Source organism: Physeter macrocephalus, chromosome 15, assembly GCF_002837175.3.
Source record: "Physeter macrocephalus isolate SW-GA chromosome 15, ASM283717v5, whole genome shotgun sequence".
Classification (NCBI taxonomy): Eukaryota; Metazoa; Chordata; class Mammalia; order Artiodactyla; family Physeteridae; genus Physeter; species Physeter macrocephalus.
The window spans coordinates 67,388,677-67,411,544 of record NC_041228.1 but is presented as its reverse complement, the minus strand read 5'-3'; the positions used below and the strand labels follow the sequence as shown (position 1 = coordinate 67,411,544).

Below are 22,868 nucleotides of genomic sequence, written 5' to 3'. Positions count from 1 at the left end.
ATTCTGAAGAAGTAGACACATAGTCTACATTTTTGCCAGCTTAAAAATGAAAATTAAAAATTATTTTATCCAAGTGTCAGAAAACATAGTGTGTACAAATATAATCACATTAACTATCTTGATTCATTTATTCATCCTGTACAATTTCCAAGACGGCAAAACCTATCTTGTTCATTGCTGTATATCCAGCACTCAAGAGATGCCTGGAACAAAAAGGCCAATACTTTTTTTCAGGTAAATGAATGAACAAATATCAATTCAGTTTATACAGTGCATCAGGCAGAAAGGCTTTATGGTTATAAACGTAGAAGGATAAACAAACTTGCTGTGCAGATGAAGAATAGAATTTCAGCAGAACTTGGTGGTATCTAGTGTTGCAAAGAAGTTACTTTACGAAATTGAATTGAAAGATTGAAAAGTATCCCTTTCCTTTAGCAATTGGCCATCCTTAAACCGAACAAAGGCATTGTTTTAGAAGTATACATCCAGAGAAGTAGCAACACCTAGGGCTTAATCTCTATATCTTTTAGTTTCTGCAAGTTACGATCATTTATCTACCATTTCAACATTGTCACAAATAGGTTTAAGATGTGTCTATCAGTCCAAGAACTCTTTAGCAGTTTGTTATTTTTCTGTTTCTTGTTTGTTCATAAGTGTGAGGATCCCCTATGCATTATGGTAGAAGATCTAAACAGATCTGTCAGGGCTGAGAATGGTTTTTATTTATTTGCACATTTCCAATGTCTAGTACAATAAATAGGGACTCAATAAATATTCATTTAATCTGTTATCTAGGAATTATAATCATTCATTCATCGAAAATTGCTTAAGTGCCTACTTATGGCCAAGTGTTGGATACAATAGAGAACTAAACAGAGATAAATAATAAGTGAGATAAATGAGTTATTTTGATAATAAATTAGAAGATAATATGAATTCATGACAGGAAATAGAAAAAAAGCAAAGGATGAAAATGAAGGGGCAGGTAGGGCATTTTTGATCTGGTGCCCAGGGAATGGAACTTGCAAAACACATGCTAATTTTGATAATGGTTGCTATGCATCAGTTTCTTGCACACTACTTCAGAAGTGTACCCCACGGACTCATCTTGACTAAAATATGAATGAGGCAGCAATCCTGGGAAATTGTGATTCCAAACCATGTGTAGCTAAACTTCTCATTTAGTTAAGTGAGACACCTGGTGTGTTAAAGTGTAATGAAGTTTTCTATTACAGAATTTTATATACAGTACAGTAATAAATCTGTTGCTTTAGCTAATGAGAACCTGATTGAATACTCTTTCACCAAATAGCAGTGTCAGTACGCCAAACCTGAGCTTTAATATACGTGGGTACTTTTAGTATATTAGTTTCTAGTAATTTTCGGGATTCTTTTTAAAGCTTAACAGATATACTAAATCAAATATCCTGATTTTAGGAAGTAATATAACATCAAATGTCATTTTAGATGTTCCTCTTACTTATCAAGCTGAAGGAAGCCGGCAAGCTCTGAAAGTTTACTTCTACATCGATAGTTATCATTTTGAACAGCTGCCTCAAAGGTTGAAAAACGGAGGAGGGTTTAAAATTCATCCTGTTCTTTTTGCACAAGGTAAACTGCTTTCTTTGTTATACTTCAGGTACTTAAATTATTTATCTTTATCAATTTTTTAAAATGTAGTTGTGACCATCCTTTTTTTTCATTAATTCAAAAATTTATTCATAGTGCCTAGGTAATATGTTTACTGATGGGAATGTTTGTTAAGGAAAGAATTGCGTATGGTTTAAATATTTATCAAATAGGATTGCAGCGTTATTTATAGTGGAGAAATAAGGCATGAGTGGCTTAAATAAAGATAAATTAATTTGGCTTAAATAAATTTTGGTAGAACCATTAAAATTGGTTGGTTAAGATATTTTATGAGATAGAAGAAGTTTGATAATAAGAATTTATATTATAGTCTCAATTATGTCATACATGTATGTATATACTTACATGTGTGTAAAATGTATCATTGGATGATTAAATTGATGATATTTTATTCTTTAAGTTTTTTTGCATTGTGTCAATTTTTTTGTCAGTAAAAATGTATTCCTTTCATAATAAAAAAATTGTTTTGGCAAATAAACAATGAGTGTTAACTGCAGTAGAAGAAATTAAGAATAACATGAATAAGAAGATTCTTGCAGTGAAGTGATTTCCCAGGGAAGGTCCTGGATCTTTTTTATTTCTGTGGTCACAAATGCTGCCAGAAAAGATCAGAAATTCAGATTATTGTGTAGTATCTTTTTGTCTGTGATTTTTTTTTAAAATTCATGCTGTGATCAAGATTGTATCAATTTCTCTGAGTGGTACCACAGAACATTTCATTTTTTCTTCTTTTGAGTTTTCAAGACTGCATTGGTATTGCTGTAGAATTTTTATATTCTAATAAAAAATGAGAAAAGTAGAGGAATAAAATCCATTTCAGTAACGGAAGAACAGAGAGGCATATGAAATCTAAATTCACTGCCAAGTGAAAATTCTGCTTTGTACCACATGCATGTTGTTATAATTCTAAAAGATAGATTACTCTTCCTCCAATTGCCATAGTTTAAAGACGACTACCTCAGATACTTGGCAAGAATACATTTAAGCAGAGAAAAATTTCAGCACAGAGATCTTAGGAGTTATTAGAAGGTATTTTCATTTATGTGATAGGGTCCATGTAGGTAATAAAAGAATCTGCAATGAAAAGAAATAAAAAAGAAAAAGAAATTGAGCAAAAATAGACCTTTGGAGCTATGTTAGGAGAATAGTTTAGTCTAAAATATGTTAAAAGCCATTACAGAGATCAGTAGTTTTGGAAGAAAGGAAAGGCTGCTGGTCTGGAATATTAACTTTTATAGGGTTTAACCAGACCTTGCCCTCGTTACAGGCTCTTCATGTCTTTTCCTTTGTTTCTCTCTTTTAAAAAATTCTGTCTTTGAAATCATTACTGAGATGACAGATGGCATTAATCATCTTTTCTAAAAAAGTGATTACATTTGTGATACACCACCCATAAATAGCTGAATATTCATACCCAGCAGCCAGTGTGCATAGGGAAAAAATGATTTTGCAAGTAACCTCTATTTTATAACTGTGGCCAAAGCTAATTTAAAAAGAATCCTGAAATATATATGATTTCAATGAGTACACTGTTGCTTTTACAGTGTAATGTAAAGAAAAACTCTAGCAAACATTAGGTTTTATTGCAGAGGTTCCGCTGCATTCATAAAACTCCCATGAGGAATCATTAGTAACTCTTTGAGTTTTCATCAGCTTGAGAGAAGCACAGGAAATTCAGCCCTAGCTTGAGCAGCGATTACCATCTGGTAATTGAAAGGGGTGGCAAATGGGAGAGATTCCAAATGGAGTCTATTCCTGGGATGAAAGTTTAATTGAAAGGTTTTAGTTTTGTGGGTATGTGAGTCTTTGTTAGCAAATAATAAAGAGAAGAGTAGATGAGTTTGAAAATTTCCTGGGAAATGTATTAGAGTCAGCGCTCCTAAGGTTGTCCGTGGTACCAATGCTAGAAGGTAAAGATCACACTAAAGCAGTCTTCTAGAATTACTTCCTACAAGTCAGAGAATTAATCCTTTTAGGATCCCTGAGCCCCTGGTAAGATAAAGCAAGTAACTATAAACTGGGTGAAAATGGAAGTCCAAGGAGGATAGATATCCAGGGTCTCTGGCTTGCTTTCATGCTGTCTCATGCTTGGTTCCTTGGTTCCACACCGAACCAATGAAGTCAGAATCTCTGGGAATTGGGGCACAAATACCAGTATATTTTAGAAGCTTTCCAGGTGATTCTGATATCCACCAAGAGTGAGAAAGCACAGAGCGATGTGGATTATAAACCACTGTGCAGTTATCTAGTTAATCTTTGCTTAGTTACATTAATCCATTTCACAAGCGTTTGACACTTCTAGATTCTGGGGAGCCGGGGCAATGAGAACTGGGCCTTTTTGCTTCTGCGTTGTTAGGTCATTAGGACCTGGGCTACACCGAGAAGGAGACGTGATTTGGGTGGGACAGTTTTTTTTAGCAGAGGCTGAAGATGCCCTGTAGAGCTGACAGCTGAGGGATGTCTTCTGGCAATCCCAGCAGCTGGGCAAAGAGCCCTTCGTTTCTGAAAGGGGATCTGAGTGGGTAGCTTTATAGTATCTGCCATAGTCCGCATCTTGATCTGTTCCTTTGTGTAGGGAGGGTGTCCTTCCTGACTGTGATGGGCCTCTGTTCCTGGGGGGATAATTTAGCAGCATATTAATGGGACAAGCTATAGTCCTTGCTGCTGCAGATGGTCTTGGGGCTACAACAGATTCTCATTTTCCCTCTTATGCCATCCTTTGTACGGTAGCCTCGTTCTCAGCCTGAGCCTCTGCTGGTCTCGGTGGCATGACTAAGACCTTCAGCCCCAGGAGGCCTGATTCCCTGGTGTCACTATGCCCTTCTCAGGCCAGGATTGCTGCGTGTGTCCATTTACCATCAAACCTGGGCGAGGGGGTACCAAGAGGGACCTGAGCGGATTACCTGGATGCCAGACGTATTCCTTCTTGTCCTCGTTATGTAACAATAGCCCTGCTTCCTTATGATGATCGGGGTAGATTAGCCTGCCAAGATGGTGATTTCTTTTCTTGTTGGATGGTGCCTTGGCACAAGGAGACTCAGGTGCCCGGGTGTCAACCAGAGTTTACAGTTCAGTGGGGCCCCTTCTTTGTCTCCTAGGGAAAGTGTGCCCCTTTGGGGATCAGGACCCTTAAAACTATGGAGCCAGAATTTCAGGGATGGGAAGCACACATACCCCAAGTGGGCCACTGGAATTGACAAGTTTCCAACACTGCCATAAAAATGACCACAAACTGGGTGGTTTAAAACAATAGAAATTTATTCTGTCATAGTTCTGGAGGCTAGAAGTCTGAAACCAAGATGTTCACAAGCCATGTCCCCTTGGCAGGCTCTAAGGAAGTATCTTTTCTTACCCCTTCTGGCATCTGGTGGTTACCAGCATGCCTTGGCTTTTGGCAGCATAATTACAGTCTCTGTCTCTGTCTTCACATGGCCTTCTTCCCTCTGTGTGTCTGTCTCTGTGTCTCTGTCCAAATCTCCCTTTTCTTAAAAGGACAACGGTCATTGGATTCTGGCGCACCCTAATCCAGTATGACCTCATTTTAATTTGATTGCATCTGTTAGACCCTGTATCAAAATTAGGTCACATTTGCAGCCACCAGGGGTTAGGACTTTGTCATATTTTTTTCAGGGATACAATTTAACCCTCCACAGATGCTAGCATGGCTGTTTCTGCTTCTACCCTTGGTTCCTAGACCCATGTATTCTACCTCTTTGGGACATGGCATCAGATAAAGGTCTTTTTTTTAGTTATGTACTATGTCCTGGAATGTGGTATCCCTTCCTTGTAAAGTGTTGTTAAGTACCTATTCCCTGAGTCTCTGGTGGTGATTTTCTTTAAACTAAATGGGACATGCAATGCTGGTTCCTTCTCCACAAGCACATTCTTGGGGATATTTGGTTTCTTCACCCCCTATGCAAAAAGCTGGCACCCAAAACTGTTACTCCTAACTTTTACCTCTTTAAAAGGTATCTTCCTATTCTCAGAGAATAATTAAAATCACCCAGAAACTTGAGCATTTTCTCTTTTTTAAACAAAAGGGAATATTTTATTATAACCATTGTCAGTTTCTAAGTTACCTTCCTTCATGCATTTGTTTTTTTTTCCTGTAAAATTCTTCTTAGGATCCTTTAAAAGATGAATCCTTTAGTTTTCCTTTGGGGTTTTGCACAGTATTTATAAACAAAACATTAAATAGCTTTTGAAAAGAGGAAGGAACAATTCCCAGAGTTGAGATTTCCTGAATGTTAAGAGTGGGTACATGAGCCTGTGAACCCCCCTCTCTTTACAAAGCAGCATAGCCTTTGGCAATGTTGGTCGCAGCGACATGGACAAAACTTGCCTTCCTCACAAACCTTGCGACCACTTCTGAGGAATTCTGACCAATTGTGACCATTTCTGGAGATTTGTAACAGTGCGTATGTAGTGTCTTATTTAACCAATAAAGTACCATTGTTGCACTATCAGAAGAGGGTGTTAGTTGATTGAAACTATTCTTAAAATTGTTCCTCAGAGATTTATGATTAATCCCTTTCTTGAAAAAGCCATGAAATGCATTTTGAGTGAGTGGAAGTGAGGTTCATTTTCAGTCTTAGAATAATTTAATCTTTAATTTCTGCTAACATTCATTATGTTTTCCTTTTTTCCGGACTATACCTACATTTAATGGAATGTTTTGCTTCTAAATTCAAAAGCAGTAGAAGTAAAACAAGCAAACAAATTCGAGTTGTATTTTAAATACTGCTTTTAATTGAGTGCTTTCAAATAAATTAAATATTTATTCAATCAAATATGTCACTACTATTTTTAAGAAATATTATACGGATGAGAATTAAGAAAAGTAGACAAGAAAGTGCGAAAGAGGGGTCAGACTTTGAAGTTTGGACATTATTATATATTTAACCTTTTTTTTTTTTTTTGCTGAGAATAGAAATTTAGTTTGGTAAAATGTGAATCCACTCTCTTTATTAAAAAAATAGCTATAAATAACCAAACTATTCACCTAAGAAAGGGAATGTTGTTCTCCTTCCTCTACTTTGCCATGCACAGTTTACTTTTTAAATGTAAAACTCATCTTTTTTTTAGTTCATTTCCCTAAAACCCTATACATGAGCCATAAAATATTTCTGAGACTCTTCACAACACTGTTAAACTCTTTTCTCATTTTTAAAAAAAAATTACGTAATTGTGAATCTTAACTGGTGTTAATTTGAAAATATCATTAAGAAATATAAGGAAAATTTGTTTTTCTATTGTAACAAGCTTTTAGAGCAGGACTGGACATTCTGGCCAAAGCTGAGCCATCAAGACTTTATAGAAACTAGATACCAGGGGTTTTCTTCTTCCCTCCCACTCCCGACCCCCTGCCTCTAGTTCCCCTGTTGCCCCTTCCTGGTGGTCACCTTCTGGTCTTTCTGACCTTAAATCACAAATTGAAGTGTCCTTGCATGGACCCTACTCTTAGTTCCCCACACTTCCTGTTTGGCTAAGCACACTCAAGCGTCATCTATATCTCCTGTGGAAATTGAAGTAGATCATGCCTGTGGGGCATTGGGCACCTTGCCTTGTACAGAAAATACATTCCAAAAATGATAAGAATAGTCATGGGCGCTCTTAATACTATTCTTTAATTTAATTATTTCCCAAGAACCATAATTAGTAAGTGCTCTTATTTTCCATTTCACAAACGAGGAACCTGAGGATCTCAGATATTAATTAACATGCCCAAGGTCACACTGAGTTACTAAGCAGTGAAAGTTATGCTTTTACTTCAGTGCAAGGGCTTTCATTATTAGCTTTACAACTTGGAAGAGGAATTCACATTGAAGTATGACTATTGATAAACTGAATCCTCCTGGAATATTGGACTTTCGCAAATAGCACTTTGTTAACTGAAGGGAATGTGGCATGTATTTAAGGATTGTTTTATCAGAAAGACTTCCTGTATTTCTTGTGTGTATTCAGGCCCAGAAGCTTGCTGAACCTGTTGTGAATATTCTAACGAAAACAGAAGTCATAAGGAATAAACAAATAAATAATCCTTGAAAGAAGCCCACAAATTCTATTTTCTGTACTGAAGCAAATGTAGGAAGCTTTCTCTCTAATTTTCCACAAGTGCTTTGCTCAGTTATAAGGCAATAATGCCATTTAAAAAAAAATTAAATTTAACAGTACTCTAAAACTTTTGTCATTTCTTCAGTGCTCTAGAAATCTGAATAGTGTAGAAAACACAACACAGCGAAAACTAATTAGCAGTGACTTAGAATAATTTAATCTTTATTTTTGCCACCAAAATGGTGATGCTTTTATCAGTTTGAGGAAACATTATTAGTTTAGAGACTATTGCATTTAGCAATTTGAAAGATTATTCTTTTATCCATTTTGAAATAGTCTGCTGAAAATTGAGGCTCATTAATGGTAATAATTTCAAGGGGAAATAATTTCCATTTCCAAATTGGATCCATCACCGTTCCTGCCATTCCTGGCAGCCTCTCGAAAGGAAATCTTGTATTTCTAGGCACTTTCCTATAATTCATTTCCTCTCCGAAAGGTTAAAAATACCACTGCATAAAGTTTAAAGGAAAAACAAACAACCAAAAACGTTAGTTATGAAAGAAATATATATTACTCAAAAGACATTTAAAATTAATGGGAAGTTCTATATGTGTTTATGCTTATTTATTTTTAACTAACGTAACTGACCATTGGAGTCGAAATAGTATTCTAAGATTTCTCTTTATCTATATGTCTTTATTTTTGTTTGTCATTGTTGTTTTTCTTTATTTTTTAACATCTTTATTGGAGTATAATTGCTTTACATTGTCGTGTTAGTTGCTGCTGTATAACAAAGTGAATCAGCTATACATATACGTATATCCTTATATCTCCTCCCTCTTGTGTCTCCCTCCCACCCTCCCTATCCCACCCCTCTAGGTGGTCACAAAGCACTGAGCTGATCTCCCTGTGCTATGCGGCTGCTTCCCACTAGCTATCTGTTTTACATTTGGTAGTGTATATATATCCATGCCACTCTCTCACTTCGTCCCAGCTTACCCTTCCCCCTCCCTGTGTCCTAGAGTCCAGTATATATGTGCCACATCTTCTTTATCCATTGATCTGTCGATGGACACTTAGGTTGCTTCCATGTCCTCGCTACTGTAAATAGTGCTGCAGTGAATATTGTGGTACATGACTCTTGGGATTACGGTTTTTTCAGGGTATGTGCCCAGTAGTGGGATTGCTGGGTCATATGGTAGTTCTCTTTTTAATTTTTTAAGGAACATCCATACTGTTCTCCATAATAGCTGTATCAATTTACATTCCCACCAAGAGTGCAAGAGGGTTCCCTTTCCTCCACACCCTATCCAGCATTTATTGTTTGTAGATTGTTTGATGATGGCCATTCTGACAGGTGTGAGGTGATACCTCACTGTAGTTTAGATTTGCATTTCTCTAATGATTAGTGATGGTGAGCATCCTTCATGTGTTTGTTGGCAATCTGTATATCTTCTTTGGAGAAATGTCTATTTAGGTCTTCTGCCCATTTTTGGACTGGGTTGTTTGTTTTTTTGACATTGAGCTGCATGAGCTGCTTTTTTATTTTGGATATTAATCCCTTGTCAGTTGCTTCGTTTGCAAATATTTTCTCCCATTATGAGGGTTGTCTTTTCGTCTTATTTATGGTTTCCTTTGCTGTGGATATTAATCCCTTGTCAGTTGCTTCGTTTGCAAATATTTTCTCCCATTATGAGGGTTGTCTTTTCGTCTTATTTATGGTTTCCTTTGCTGTGCAAAAGCTTTTAAGTTTCATTAGGTACCATTTGTTTATTTTTGTTTTTATTTCCATTTCGCTAGGAGGTGGGTCAAAAAGGATCTTGCTATGATTTATGACATAGAGTGTTCAGCTTATGTTTTCCTCTGAGAGTTTTATAGTGTCTGGCCTTACATTTAGGTCTTTAATCCATTTTGAATACATTTTTGTGTTAGAGAATGTTCTAATTTCATTCTTTTACATGTAGCTGTCCAGTTGTCCCAGCACCACTTATTGTAGAGGCTGTCTTTTCTCCATTGTATATACTTGCCTCTTTTATCAAAGGTAAGGTGACCATATGTGCCTGAGTTTATCTCTGGGCTTTCTATCCTGTTTTTGTGCCAGTACCATACTGTCTTGATTACTGTAGCTTTGTATTATACTCTGAAGTCAAGGAGCGTGATTCCTCCAGCTCCGATTTTCTTTCTCAAGATTGCTTTGGCTATTTTGGGTCTTTTGTGTTTCCATACAAATTATGAAATTTTTTGTTCTAGTTCTCTGAAAAATGCCATTGGTAGTTTGATAGGGATTGTATTTAATCTGCAGATTGCTTTGGGTAGTACTGTCACTTTCACAATGTTGATTCTTCCAATCCAGGTACATGGTATATCTCTCCATCTGTTTGTATCATCTTTAATTTCTTTCATCAGTATCTTATAGTTTTCTGCAGCCCGGTCTTTTGTCTCCTTAAGTAGGTTTATTCCTAGGTATTTTATTCTTTTTGTTGCAATGGTAAATGGGAGTGTTTCCTTAATTTCTCTTTCAGATTTTTCATCATTAGTGTATAGGAATGCTAGAGATTCCTATGCATTAATTTTGTATCCTGTTAGTTTACCACATTCATTGATTACCTCTAGTGGTTTTATGGTAGCATCTTTAGGATTCTCTATGTATAGTATCATGTCATCTGCAAACAGTGAAAGTTTTACTTCTTTTCCGATTTGGATTCCCTTTATTTCTTTTTCATCTCTGATATCTGTGGCTAAAACTTCCAAAACTATGTGGAATAATAGTCGTGAGAGTGGCCAACCTTGCCTTGTTCCTGATCTTAGTGGAAATGGTTTCAGTTTTTCACCATTGAGAACGATGTTGCCTGTGGGTTTGTCATATATGGCCTTTATTATGTTGAGGAAAGTTCCCTCTATGCCTACTTTCTGGAGGGTTTTTATCATAAATGGGTGTTCAATTTTGTTAAAATCTTTTTCTGCATCTATTGAGATGATCATATGGTTTTTCTCCTTCAATTTGTTAATATGGTGTATCACATTGATTGATTTGCATATACTGAAGAATCCTTGCATTCCTGAGGTAAACCCCTCTTGATCGTGGTGTATGATCCTTTCAATGTGCTGTTGGGTTCTGTTTGCTAGTATTTTGTTGCAGATTTTTGCATCTGTGTTCATCAGTGATATTGGCCTGTACTTTTCTTTTTTGTGTGACATCTTTGTCTGCTTTTGGTATCAGGGTGATGGTGGCCTTGTAGAATGAGTGTGGGAGCGTTCCTCCCTCTGCTATATTTTGGAAGAGTTTGAGAAGGTTAGGTGTTAGCTCTTCTCTACATGTTTGATAGAATTTGCCTGTGAAGCCATCTGGTCCTGGGCTTTTGTTTTTTGGAAGATTTTTAATCACAGTTTCAATTTCAATGCTTGTGATTGGTCTGTTTATATTTTCTGTTTCTTCCAGGTTCAGTCTCAGAAGGTTGTGCTTTTCTAAGAATTTGTCCATTTCTTCCAGGTTGTCCATTTTATTGGCACAGAGTTGCTTGTAGTAATCTCTCATGATCCTTTGTATTTCTGCACTGTCAGTTGTTACTTCTCCTTTTTCATTTCTAATTCTATTGATTTGAGTCTTTCCCCTTTTTGTCTTGATGACTCTGGCTAATGACTTATCAATTTTGTTTATCTTCTCAAAGAACCAGCTTTTAGTTTGATTGATATTTGCTATTGTTTCCTTCAATTCTTTTTCATTTATTTCTGATCTGATATTTATGATTTCTTTCCTTCTGCTAACTTTGGGGTTTTTTGTTCTTCTTTCTCTATTTGCTTTAGGTGTAAGGTTAGGTTATTTATTTGAGATGTTTCTTGTTTCTTGAGGTAGGATTGTATTGCTATAAACTTCCCTCTTAGAACTGCTTTTGCTGCATCCCATAGGGTTTGGGCCATCGTGTTTTCATTGTCATTTGCTCTAGGTATTTTTTGATTTCCTCTTTGATTTCTTCAGTGATCTCTTGGTTATGTAGTAGTGTATTGTTTAACCTCCATGGGTTTGTATTTTATACAGTTTTTTCCTGTAATTGATATCTAGTCTCGTAGCGTTGTGGTCAGAAAAGATACTTGATATGATTTCAATTTTCTTAAATTTACCAAGGCTTGATTTGTGACCCAAGATATGATCTATCCTGGAGAATGTTCCATGAGCACTTGAGAAAAATGTGTATTCTGTTGTTTTTGGATGGAACATCCTATAAATATCAATTAAGTCCATCTTGTTTAATGTGTCATTTAAAGCTTGTGTTTCCTTATTTACTTTCATTTTGGATGATCTGTCCATTGGTGAAAGTGGAGTGTTAAAGTCCCCTACTACGATTGTGTTACTTCAGTTTCCCCTTTTATGGCTGTTAACATATGCCTTAAGTATTGGGGTGCTCCTATGTTTGGTGCATAAATATTTACAATTGTTACATCTTCTTCTTGGATTGATCCCTTGATCATTATGTAGTGTTCTTCTTTGTCTCTTGTAATAGTCTTTATTTTAAAGTCTATTTTGTCTGATATGAGAGTTGCTACGCCAGCTTTCTTTTGATTTCCATTTGCATGGAATATCTTTTTCCGTCCCCTCACTTTCAGTCTGTATGTGTCCCTACGTCTGAAGTGGGTCTCTTGTAGACAGCATATATACGGGTCTTGTTTTGTGTCCATTCAGCCAGTATATGTCTTTTTGTTGGAGCATTTAATCCATTTACATTTAAGGTAATTATCCATATGTATGTTCCTATTACCATTTTCTTAATTGTTTTGGGATTGTTATTGTTGGTCTTTTCCTTCTCTTGTGTTTCCTGCCTAGAGAAGTTCCTTTAGCATTTGCTGTAAAGCTGGTTTGGTGATGCTGAATTCTCTTAGGTTTTGCTTGTCTGTAAAGCTTTTAATTTCTCCGTGGAGTCTGAATGAGATCCTTGCTAGGTAGAGTAATCTTGGTTGTAGGTTTTTCCCTTTCATCACTTTAAATATGTCCTGCAACTCCCTTCTGGCTTGCAAAGTTTCTGCTGACGGATCAGCTGTTAACCTTATGGGGATTCCCATGTATGTTATTTGTTGCCTTTCCCTTGCTGCTTTTAATATTTTTCCTTTGTATTTAATTTTTGATAGTTTGCTTAATATGTGTCTTGACATGTTTCTCCTTGGATTTTTCCTATATGGGACTCCCTGTGCTTCTTGTACTTGATTGACTATTTCCTTTCCCATATTAGGGAATTTTTCAGCTATAATCTCTTCAAATATTTTCTCAGTCCCTTTTTTTTCTCTTCTTCTGGGACCCTTATAATTAGAATGTCAGTACATTTAATGTTGTTCCAGAGGTCTCTGAGACTGTCTCAATTCTTTTCAGTCTTTTTTCTTCATTCTGCTTAGTGATAGTTATTTCCAATCTTTTATCTTCCAGGTCACTTATCTGTTCTTCTGCCTCAGTTATTCTGCTATTGATTCCTTCTAGAGATTTTAAATTTTCATTTATTGTGTTGTTCATCGTTGTTTGTTTGCTCTTTAGTTCTCCTAGGTCCTTGTTAAACGTTTCTTGTATTTTCTCCATTCTATTTCCAAGATTTTGGATCATCTTTACTATCATTACTGAATTCTTTTTCAGGTAGGCTGCCTATTTCCTCTTCATTTGTTTGGTCTGTTGGGTTTTTAACTTGCTCCTTCATCTGCTGTGTATTTCTCTGTCTTCTCATTTTGCTTAACTTACTGTGTTTGGGGTCTCCTTTTCGCAGGTTGCATGTTCATAGTTCCCGTTGTTTTTGGTTTCTGCCCCCAGTGGGTCAGTTTGGTTCAGTGAGTTGTGTAGGCTTTCTGGTGAAGGGGACTGCTGCCTGTGTTCTGGTGGATGAGGCTGGATCTTGTCTTTCTGGTGGACAGGACCACATCCGGTGGTGCGTTTTGGGGTGTCTGTGAACTTAGTATGATTTTCTGGCAGCCTCTCTGCTAATGGGTAGGGTTGTGTTCCTATCTTGCTAGTTGTTTGGCACAGGTGTCTAGCACTGTAGCTTGCTAGTTGTTGAGTGGAGCTGGGTCTTAGCGTTGAGATGGAGATCTCTGTGTGAGAGCTTTTGCCATTTGATATTATGTGGGGCCGGGAGGTCTCAGGTGGTCCATTGTCCTGAACTCAGCTCTCCCACCTCAGAGCCTCAGGCCTGACACCTGTCCAGAGCACCAAGACCCTGTCACCCACTCGGCTCGGAAGAAAAGAGAGAAAGAAAAAGAAAAAAAGAAAAGAAAAGAATTAAAATAAAAATTAAAAATATATTATTAAAAATTAAAAAAATTAAAAAGTAATAAAAACAAAGGAAAGAAAGAAGACAGCAACCAAACCAAAAAACAAATCCACCAATGATAACAAGCACTAAAAACTATACAAAAAAGGAAAACAAAAAACAAAATGGACAGAATGAACCCTAGGCCAAATGGTAAAAGTGAAGCTGTACAGACAAAATCACACAAAGAAGCACACACATACACACTCACAAAAAGAAAAAAAGGAGGGGCTTCCCTGGTGGTGCAGTGGTTAAGAATCTGCCTGCCAATGCTGGGGACATGGGTTCGAGCCCTGATCTGGGAAGATTCCACATTCCGCGGAGCAGCTAAGCCCGCGTGCCACAACTACTGAGCCTGAGCTCTAGAGCCTGTGAGCCACAACTACTGAAGGCTGCATGCCACAAGTACTGAAGCCCGCGCGCCTAGAGCCCATGCTCCGCAACAAGATCAGCCACCACAATCAGAAGCCTGCACACTGCAATGAAGAGCAGCCCCCACTTGCCGCAAGTAGAGAAAGCCCACACGCATCAACAAAGACCCAACGCAGCCAAAATAAATAAATAAGTAAATAAATTTATTTTTTAAAAAAGAGAGAGAGAAAGGAAAATTTATACATATAAAAGAACATGAAGAGAGCAATGAAATCAATAAACAAATCTACCAGTGATAATAAGCTCTAAATACTAAACTAAAATAAACATAAAGCCAGAAACAAATTAGATGCAGAAAGTAAACCCCAAGTCTACAGTTGCTCCCAAAGTCCACCTCCTCAATTTGGGATGATTCGTTGTCTATTCAGGTATTCCACAGATGCAGGGTACATCAAGGTGATTATGGAGATTTAATCAGCTGCTCCTGAGGCTGCTGGGAGAGATTCCCTCTCTTTTCTTTGTTCGCACAGCTCCTGGGGTTCAGCTTTGGATTTGGCCCTGCCTCTGTGTGTAGGTCGCCTGAGGGAATCTCTTCCCCACTCAGACAGGATGGGGTTAAAGCAGCAGCTGATTTGGGGGCGCTGGCTCACTCAGGCCAGGGGGAGGGAAGGGTATGGAATGCAGGTGAGCCTGCAGTGGCAAAGGCCGGCATGATGTTTCAGCAGCCTGAGGCGTGCTGTGTGTTCTCCCAGGGAAGTTGTCCTTGGATCACGGGACACTGGCAGTGGGGGGCTGCACGGGCTCCCAGGAGGGGAGGTGTGGATAGTGACCTGTGCTTGCACACAGGCTTCTTGGTGGCTGCTGCAGCAGCCCTAGCGTTTCATGCCCGTCTCTGGTGTCTGTGCTGATAGTTGCGGCTCACACCTGTCCCTAGAGCTCGTTTAGGCAGTTTTCTGAATCCCCTCTCCTCGCACACCCTTTTGGGAAGTCTGAGGTCTTCTGCCAGCATTCAGTAGGTGTTCTGTAGGGGTTGTTCCACATGTAGATGTATTTTTTATGTATTTGTGGGGAGGAAGGTGATCTCCACGACTTACTCCTCCGACATCTTGAAATCTTCACCATTTTAAATATCTCTTTCTGACAATAACCACATCTTAAGTAGAGTACAGTCTTCCACAGAATGTGTTTGCCTCCGAGTGTGGGTATTTCAATGTGCATACAAGTATATATATAAGTATATAATATAAGCTATATTTGTAAAACTGCATGTCTTATGGAAGATATCCTGTAGTTATTACCAATCCTTTTTTTCTTGGGGGGAGGAGAGGAAAAACATGTTTTGAGTAAATTTTGATTTTCATATATCAGTTTTACTTAAAACACAGTATTCCAGAATACTTTACAAGCCAACACACATTTCTGCCTGCTCTTTCTCATGTGAGACCCATCTCGAAGTTTATTGGAAAATCCAGATAATAGAACAATGACTCTCAACTTTTCTTCCCTTTTACCTCTCTATAGAGAATTTTGCTAAGCCAACAGAGGACTTAAAAATATTTACTTTGGGTCTTGAGGAGGGAAATGAAGAAGTCTGTAACCTCGCTAGTGGTGTCAGATTGAAAAACTTGTCACTGCCAGCATCATTAAAAGGTAAAGAAAATTTGACCTGGTGTTCATTTTCCAGGACCTAGATTCCCCTCTTGCTTTCTCTAGGATGCCTCCAACAAAGGAGAAAGGAAGATAGAAGACTGGCTTTGTTGTTTGTTTTGTGTTGCCCAGGCAATGGGAAGGTTCCATTGCAAGCTTGGCTTTTCTGCTTCTAAATAGGAGCCACCTTCTCCCTGTGCATATGCTGGAGTCTGATTTGAACAAAGTTCTATTCAACTGCATAAAAGAATGAGGTAAAAAAAAAAAAAAAAGAATGAGGTATAGTACATTTTCACTTAAACAGAAATCAAATAATGAGAGAGAAAATCTAACAGTGATACTTTTCCTGCTATCTACTTCCATAAGAAATGACAAACAAGGGAATTTATATCAGGGATGTACTGTTATTCATTTCAAGAAAAATGAATTTCAAGCAATGTTCTAGCATGCATTCAGCTCCAATCCATGCCATCTATAAAATGTTCAACTTCAAATGATTAGTACAAGGATGAGACCTCAAGTTCTCTGTCTCCAAAAGAGCATCATTTGTGTTTCATTCACTATGTCTACTAAAATAGCAAGGTGGATTAGCTTGCTTTCTTTTAATCAATATTTTTTTATTGAAGTATAGTTGATTTACAATGTTGTGTTAATTTCTGCTGTACAGCCAAGTGATTCAGTTATACATACATATATATTTATATATATATATATTCTTTTTTCTTTTTTTTTTTTTTTTTTTTTGGCCACACCGTGCAGCTTGCAGGATCTCAGTTCCCTGACCCGGGATTGAACCCAGGCCATGGCAGTGAAAGCCTGGAATCCTAACCACTAGGCAACCAGGGAATTCCCACATTCTTTTTTTTTAAATATTTTTTCTATTATGGTTTATTATAGGATACTGAATATAGTTCTCTGTGCTATACAGTAGGCTTTGTTTATCTGTTCTACATAGAAAAGCTTACATCTGCTAACCCTACTTATATCTGGACTAGCTTGGTTTCTACAGTGTTCTGTGGACATATTGAGAAGTTCATATTTTGTCCCTGAGGAGCGTGATGTAATAGAAGGACATCCTGGTCAGGATGTCCAAGAAGCCATGTGAGCTATGATACCTGAGCTTAGATGAGAAGATGGGATGAGAGCTAGGAGCTCTCTGACACTTGGTCATGAGCATAGAGATGGTAATGGGTTGTCACAGGAATAACTGAATCCCTGGGGCAGATAGAGAGAAAGCTTATTGCTGGGAAGTTCCAGGAGAAAGGGCAGCCAGTGAAGAAGACAGAGAATGAGAAAGTAGAGAAGTCAACACAGAGCACGGATGGCAGGCTCTGCTCCTTCTGAGCACTTCTCACCATGACCTCTACTCTCCTCACACACCCTTGTCACACTTTAACACAAAATCAGAACACCTTGAAATCAGTCTTATTGTCACGGCCAATGGGACATGCATATTTTTAGGTCATAACATCTCCATCTTTTGTACTCCCGACACAAGTGCTATCTGTGAAATAGGTACTAAGCAAATACTTCTTTTGGCTTAGCTCAGCTGGGTGGAGTTCTATTGAACAAGAACTATAGAACAGGACAGTTGTCCATCTCTAGAATGTATTTGATAAAGACAAATGACTAGTTCCCTATTGTGTGGCTTTCCACCTGCAGAAATCTCTCTGGTCCAGCTGGATAGCATGAGCCTGTCCCACCAGATGTTGGTGAGATGTGCAGCCATCGTTGGCCTGACCTTCGCTACGGAACTGTTGTTTGAGATTCTCCCTTGTTGGAACATGAAGATGATGATCAATGCCCTGGCAACCCTTGTGGAATCCAACGTCTTTGATTGTTTCCGGAATGGCAGGGAGCTCCGAATAGCCCTAAAACAGAACGCGGCCTCGTTTGAGGTGAATTATCGCTCCCTCTCTCTGCAACCACTCTCTGAAGGAATGGGTAAGTAGAGCCTGGAAGTGACCCATATTTCCTTCAGTTTAAGGCACATCTTGATAAAAGAACTGATTTGTATTTTGTAGCAGGGGCTGACTTGTTGCCCACTGCCTTTCTGTCCTCTCTAGTCCATGGCGAACAGGAAGAGCTCCGTGAGCTGGAAAGTGAGGTGATTGAGTGCCACATAATTCGATTCTGTAGCCCGATGATGCAGAAAACAGCCTATGAGCTGTGGCTGAAAGACCAGAAGAAAGCCATGCACTTGAAATGTGCCCGCTTTCTGGAAGAAAACGCCCACAGGTGTGACCACTGCCGAAGTGGAGACTTCGTCCCCTTTCACCACTTTGCAGTGGACATCCGGCTCAACACTTTGGACTTGGATACCATTAGGAAGATGGCTAAGTCCCATGGATTTCAAAGTAAACTTTCTTCGTTCCTAATTAGTCCTAACTATTCCTGGGGAACGTGGAGACAAGACCTAGAAGAAGTGGGTCTGGACCATGAGGATTTCAAGTCCTCTGCAGGCTCGGGCACCACGAATGATGAGACGTGAGCAGCGTAGGTCAGCAGGGCAGGAAGTTGGAGAGTATACATGTAGCTGAGTTGGCAGAACCAATCTCACTCTGAGACTGTCAGGGAGGATTCTGGGGTAAGGACTCTGGCAAAACGGGGTGTGATCAGAGCTCAAATTAAAATGTCCAAAGGAATAAAACAGACCCAGCTTCATTCACACCAAGGGATGGAATCCAAGGAGGGTAGCGGGTAGGGAGCAGGGTCTGACATGAAGTGGGGGGAAGAGCAAGATCCAAGAGGGAGTGGTGTTTCTTTGGCAGATAAAATGTTGTTGCTCTGTCTAGTTTGAAACAAGGTTCCAGTGGAAAAAAATGTATGAGTGGGAGAGAATTAGCCAGGACTAAGCATGTCAGGGCCCCCAGAAAAGAGGGCTTGGGTTTATGACAGGGATTCAAGACCATCTGAGATGCAAGTAAGAAAGTTACAAACTGATAGCACAAACTGGCCACATGATCTGGGAAAACGTAGTAAGGATTCAAGGGGCATAAGGGCCCAGAGACTCAGTTACTGCAGGCACAATGGATGTCAGACTTAGGGCAGCAATGCCAACTCCAGCCCTCATTCGGGGGTGGCCAGGGAACACCCGGTGGACTTCCTGCTCTAGTCACAGGGCCTCCATGATTATGACTAAATCTGGTCAGGAAAACAGGCTACACATAGAGGACTCCTATCTTATAAGTATTGGGAAAGAATGTATGTAAAGTGCCCAGCACATAGTAGGTACAAAATAAATATTTATTCCCATTCATTCTCTATTTTACCTGCATTCTCATTTCATTCTCTTATCAACCTTTCAAGGTGGAGGGTTATTTTCATTTTCTAGTTAAGAAAATTGATGTTCTGGAAGATTATAACTTGCCCGATGCCACAGAGCAAGTAATAGACTTTATTCAATCCCAGGTCAGTCTAATTCCTGAGTTCATGCTCTGCCATTACACTTGAGCTTCCCAAAGCACAGGACTGGATTTTAGGTAATACTGGCAAAGGAGACTGGAAGAGGTTCATAGATATAGCATTAGGTATGAATCAGAGAGTGAGGAAGGTGATTCTTTTGCAATACTTGATCAGGAAGAAAGCAGCTTTGTCCTGTGATTTAAGCCTATCATTGACTCTGCACTAACACTTGCCAATCTCCCCTTTTAAAAAAAGAGAAATCAGGCTTTAAGTTCAGAGCCTTAGAGTCTATATATATAGAGAGAGTCTATACATGAAGGTTTCAAGTCTCTGAGGGCGTGGGCACAAAGATAATGAGATTCAGCAGTAGTCTCATCCCACTGGGGCAGGAAGATGTCAGAGAGATGGACATGTAGATGAGCCTAGTGTTTATTACTAGTATTTACTACATTTCCCCTCATGCAGTATATTTTTTCCAAAATTGGAAATGTGTTATTATTATTATACTATTAGTGGTATACGTGTAATATGATGTTGAAATTGAAATTTGTACCAAGCACCAAGATACAATGGATGTTGAAATCCAAAGCGAGGTAAATAGATGGATGTACAGACTCTATAAATGAAATAGCTGAGAATCATTTATAATATTGGATCCTTCATCCACATTCAAGACATAAAAATGAGGAATAGTGTGGAGAGGGCCAGGATTTGTGGAGAGATTTGGCAAGAACTGAGGAGGTACTGTGTACCTTCCTTAAGTGGGTTGCTTCCTTTATCACCTCAGTGCTAGGAAGATGTCTTCCTTGGAATCAGTTAGATGACACAGAAGACCTCACACCTAATGAGGCCAGAGTGGCCTATGGCTGCACCAGGATCAACCTGCCCTCCCAGAGTTTGGGAAAGGATGTGTGAGGGTTTCCTATAAATCAGATATAACTCACCTGGGAGAAAAAGCCAGCCTGGCATCATTTTAAGTTGTTCCCAAGAGTACCCCTAGGAGTGTGAGAAGACCCCTAGTAGTGGGCTGCTAGAATAAAACAGGCACCAAGATGGCAGGCGATGGAGAGCTGAAGAGAATGCATGACTGGATCAAGGGAGCTTCAGTGAAGGATCCTATGTTTGGTGCATAAATATTTACAATTGTTACATCTTCTTCTTGGATTGATCCCTTGATCATTATGTAGTGTTCTTCTTTGTCTCTTGTAATAGTCTTTATTTTAAAGTCTATTTTGTCTGATACGAGAACTGCTACTCCAGCTTTCTTCTGATTTCCATTTGCGTGGAATATCTTTTTCCATCCCCTCACTGTAAGTCTGTATGTGTCCCTAGGTCTGAAGGGGGTCTCTTATAGACAGCTTATATACAGGTCTTGTTTTTGTATCCATTCAGCCAGTCTATGTCTTTTGGTTGGAGCATTTAATCCATTTACATTTAAGGTAATTATCGATATGCATGTTTCTGTTACCATTTTCTTAATTGTTTTGGGTTTGTTATTGCAGGTCTTTTCCTTCTCTTGGGTTTCCTGCCTAGAGAAGTGCCTTTAGCATTTGTTGTAAAGCCGGTTTGGTGGTGCTGAATTCTCTTAGCTTTTGCTTGTCTGTAAAGATTTTAATTTCTCTGTCAAATCTGAATGAGATCCTTTCTGGGTAGAGTAATCTTGGTTGTAGGTTTTTCCCTTTCATTACTTTAAATATGTCCTGCCACTCCCTTCTGGCTTGCAGAGTTTCTGCTGAAAGATCAGCTGTTAACCTTATAGGGATTCCCTTGTATGTTATTTGTTGTTTTCCCCTTGCTGCTTTTAATATTTTTTCTTTATATTTAGTTTTTGATTGTTTGATTAACATGTGTCTTGGTGTGTTTCTCCTTGGATTTATCCTGTATGGGACTCTCTGCGCTTCCTGGACTTGATTATTTCCTTTCCCATTTAGGGAAGTTTGCAACTATAATCTTTTCAAATAATTTCTCAGTCCCTTTCTTTTTCTCTTCTTCTTCTGGGACTCCTATAATTCAAATGTTGGTGCATTTAATGTTGTCCCAGAGGTCTCTGAGACTGTCCTCAATTCTTTTCGTTCTTTTTTCTTTATTCTGCTCTGTGGTAATTATTTCCACTATTTTATCTTCCAGGTCACTTATCCGTTTTTCTGCCTCAGTTATTCTGTTTTTGATACCTTCTAGAGAATTTTAAATTTCATTTATTGTGTTGTTTATCATTGTTTGTTTGCTCTTTAGTTCTTCTAGGTCCTTGTTGAACGTTTCTTGTATTTTCTGCATTCTATTTCCAAGATTTCGGATCATTTTCCTATCATTCCTCTGAATTCTTTTTCAGGTAGACTACCTATTTCCTCTTCATTTGTTTGGTGTGGTGTGTTTTTACCTTGCTCCTTCATCTGCGTATTTCTCTGTCTTCTCATTTTGCTAACCTACTGTGTTTGGGGTCTCTTTTCCACAGACTGCAGGTTTATACTTCCCGTTTTTTTGGTGTCTGCCCCCTGTGGGTAAGGTTGGTTCAGTGGGTTGTGTAGGCTTCCTGGTAGAGGGGGCTGGTGCCTGTGTTCTGGTGGATGAGGCTGTATCTTGTCTTTCTGGTGGGGAGGACCACGTCCAGTGGTGTGTTTGGGGGTGTCTGTGACCTTATTATGATTGTAGGCAGCCTCTCTTCTAATGGGTGAGGTCATGTTCCTGTCTTGCTAGTTGTTTGGCATGGGATGTCCAGCACTTGAGCTTGCTGGTCATTGAGTGGAGCTGGGCCTTACTGTTGAGACAGAGGTCTCTGGGAGAGCTCTCGCCGATTTATGTTACATGGGGCCAGGAGGTCTCTGGTGGACCAATGTCCTCAACTCGGCTCTCCCACCTCTGAGGCTCAGGCCTGACACCAGGCAGAGCAGCGAGACCCTGTCAGCCACACAGCTCAGAAGAAAAGGGAGAAAAAAAAGAAAGAAAGGAAAAAAAAATAAAGGTATTAAAATTAAAAATTAAAAAAAAATTATTAAAATAAAAAAGTAATAAAAAATAGAAAGAAAAAATAAAAAAGGAGAGCAACCAAACCCATAAACAAATCAACCAATGATAACGAGCGCTAAAAACTAAACTAAGTTAAACATATAAATCAGAAAGTACTCAGTCACGTACAGCAAACTCCCAGTCTACAGTTGCTCCCAAAGTCCACCGCCTCAGTTTTTGGATAATTCGTTGTCTATTCAGGTATTCCACAGATGCAGGGCACATCAAGTTGACTGTGGGGATTTAATCTGCTGCTCCTGAGCTTGCGCAGAGAAATTTCCCTTTCTCTTCTTTGTTCGCACAGCTCCTGGGGTTCAGCCTTGGATTTGGCTCCGCCTCTGCACGTAGGTCGCCTGAGGGCGTCTGTTCTTTGCCCAGACAGAACAGGGTTAAAGGAGCAGCTGTTTAGGGGGCTCTGGCTCTCTCAGGCTGGGGGCACGGAGGGGTACGGAATGA

The 22,868-nt window shown here is 38.9% G+C and overlaps 2 protein-coding genes across 6 annotated transcripts in view; both read left to right on the top strand.

Annotated features, from left to right (window-relative positions):
* PREX2 (phosphatidylinositol-3,4,5-trisphosphate dependent Rac exchange factor 2) overlaps positions 1-22,868 on the top strand; it is a 351,708-nt gene that overhangs the window by 252,343 nt on the left and 76,497 nt on the right. For all 4 annotated transcript variants that reach the window (XM_007101594.4, XM_055091338.1, XM_024126953.3 and 1 more), the window contains one exon: positions 1,468-1,611. In XM_007101594.4, the coding sequence (XP_007101656.1) occupies positions 1,468-1,611 (144 nt within the window). The remainder of the gene's footprint in view (positions 1-1,467; positions 1,612-22,868) is intronic.
* On the top strand, positions 15,818-19,234 carry LOC114487837 (adenylate cyclase type 10-like). 2 transcript variants are annotated; one of them, XM_028500207.2, is made up of 3 exons: positions 15,818-16,007; positions 17,667-17,948; positions 18,071-19,234. In XM_028500207.2, exons 2-3 carry the CDS (start codon positions 17,693-17,695, stop codon positions 18,493-18,495), a joined length of 681 nt encoding a protein of 226 aa, XP_028356008.1. In that variant the 5' UTR covers positions 15,818-16,007; positions 17,667-17,692; the 3' UTR covers positions 18,496-19,234. The 2 variants fall into 2 exon arrangements, with proteins under 2 accessions (XP_028356008.1, XP_028356007.1); XM_028500206.2 differs by having other exon boundaries at positions 18,032-19,234.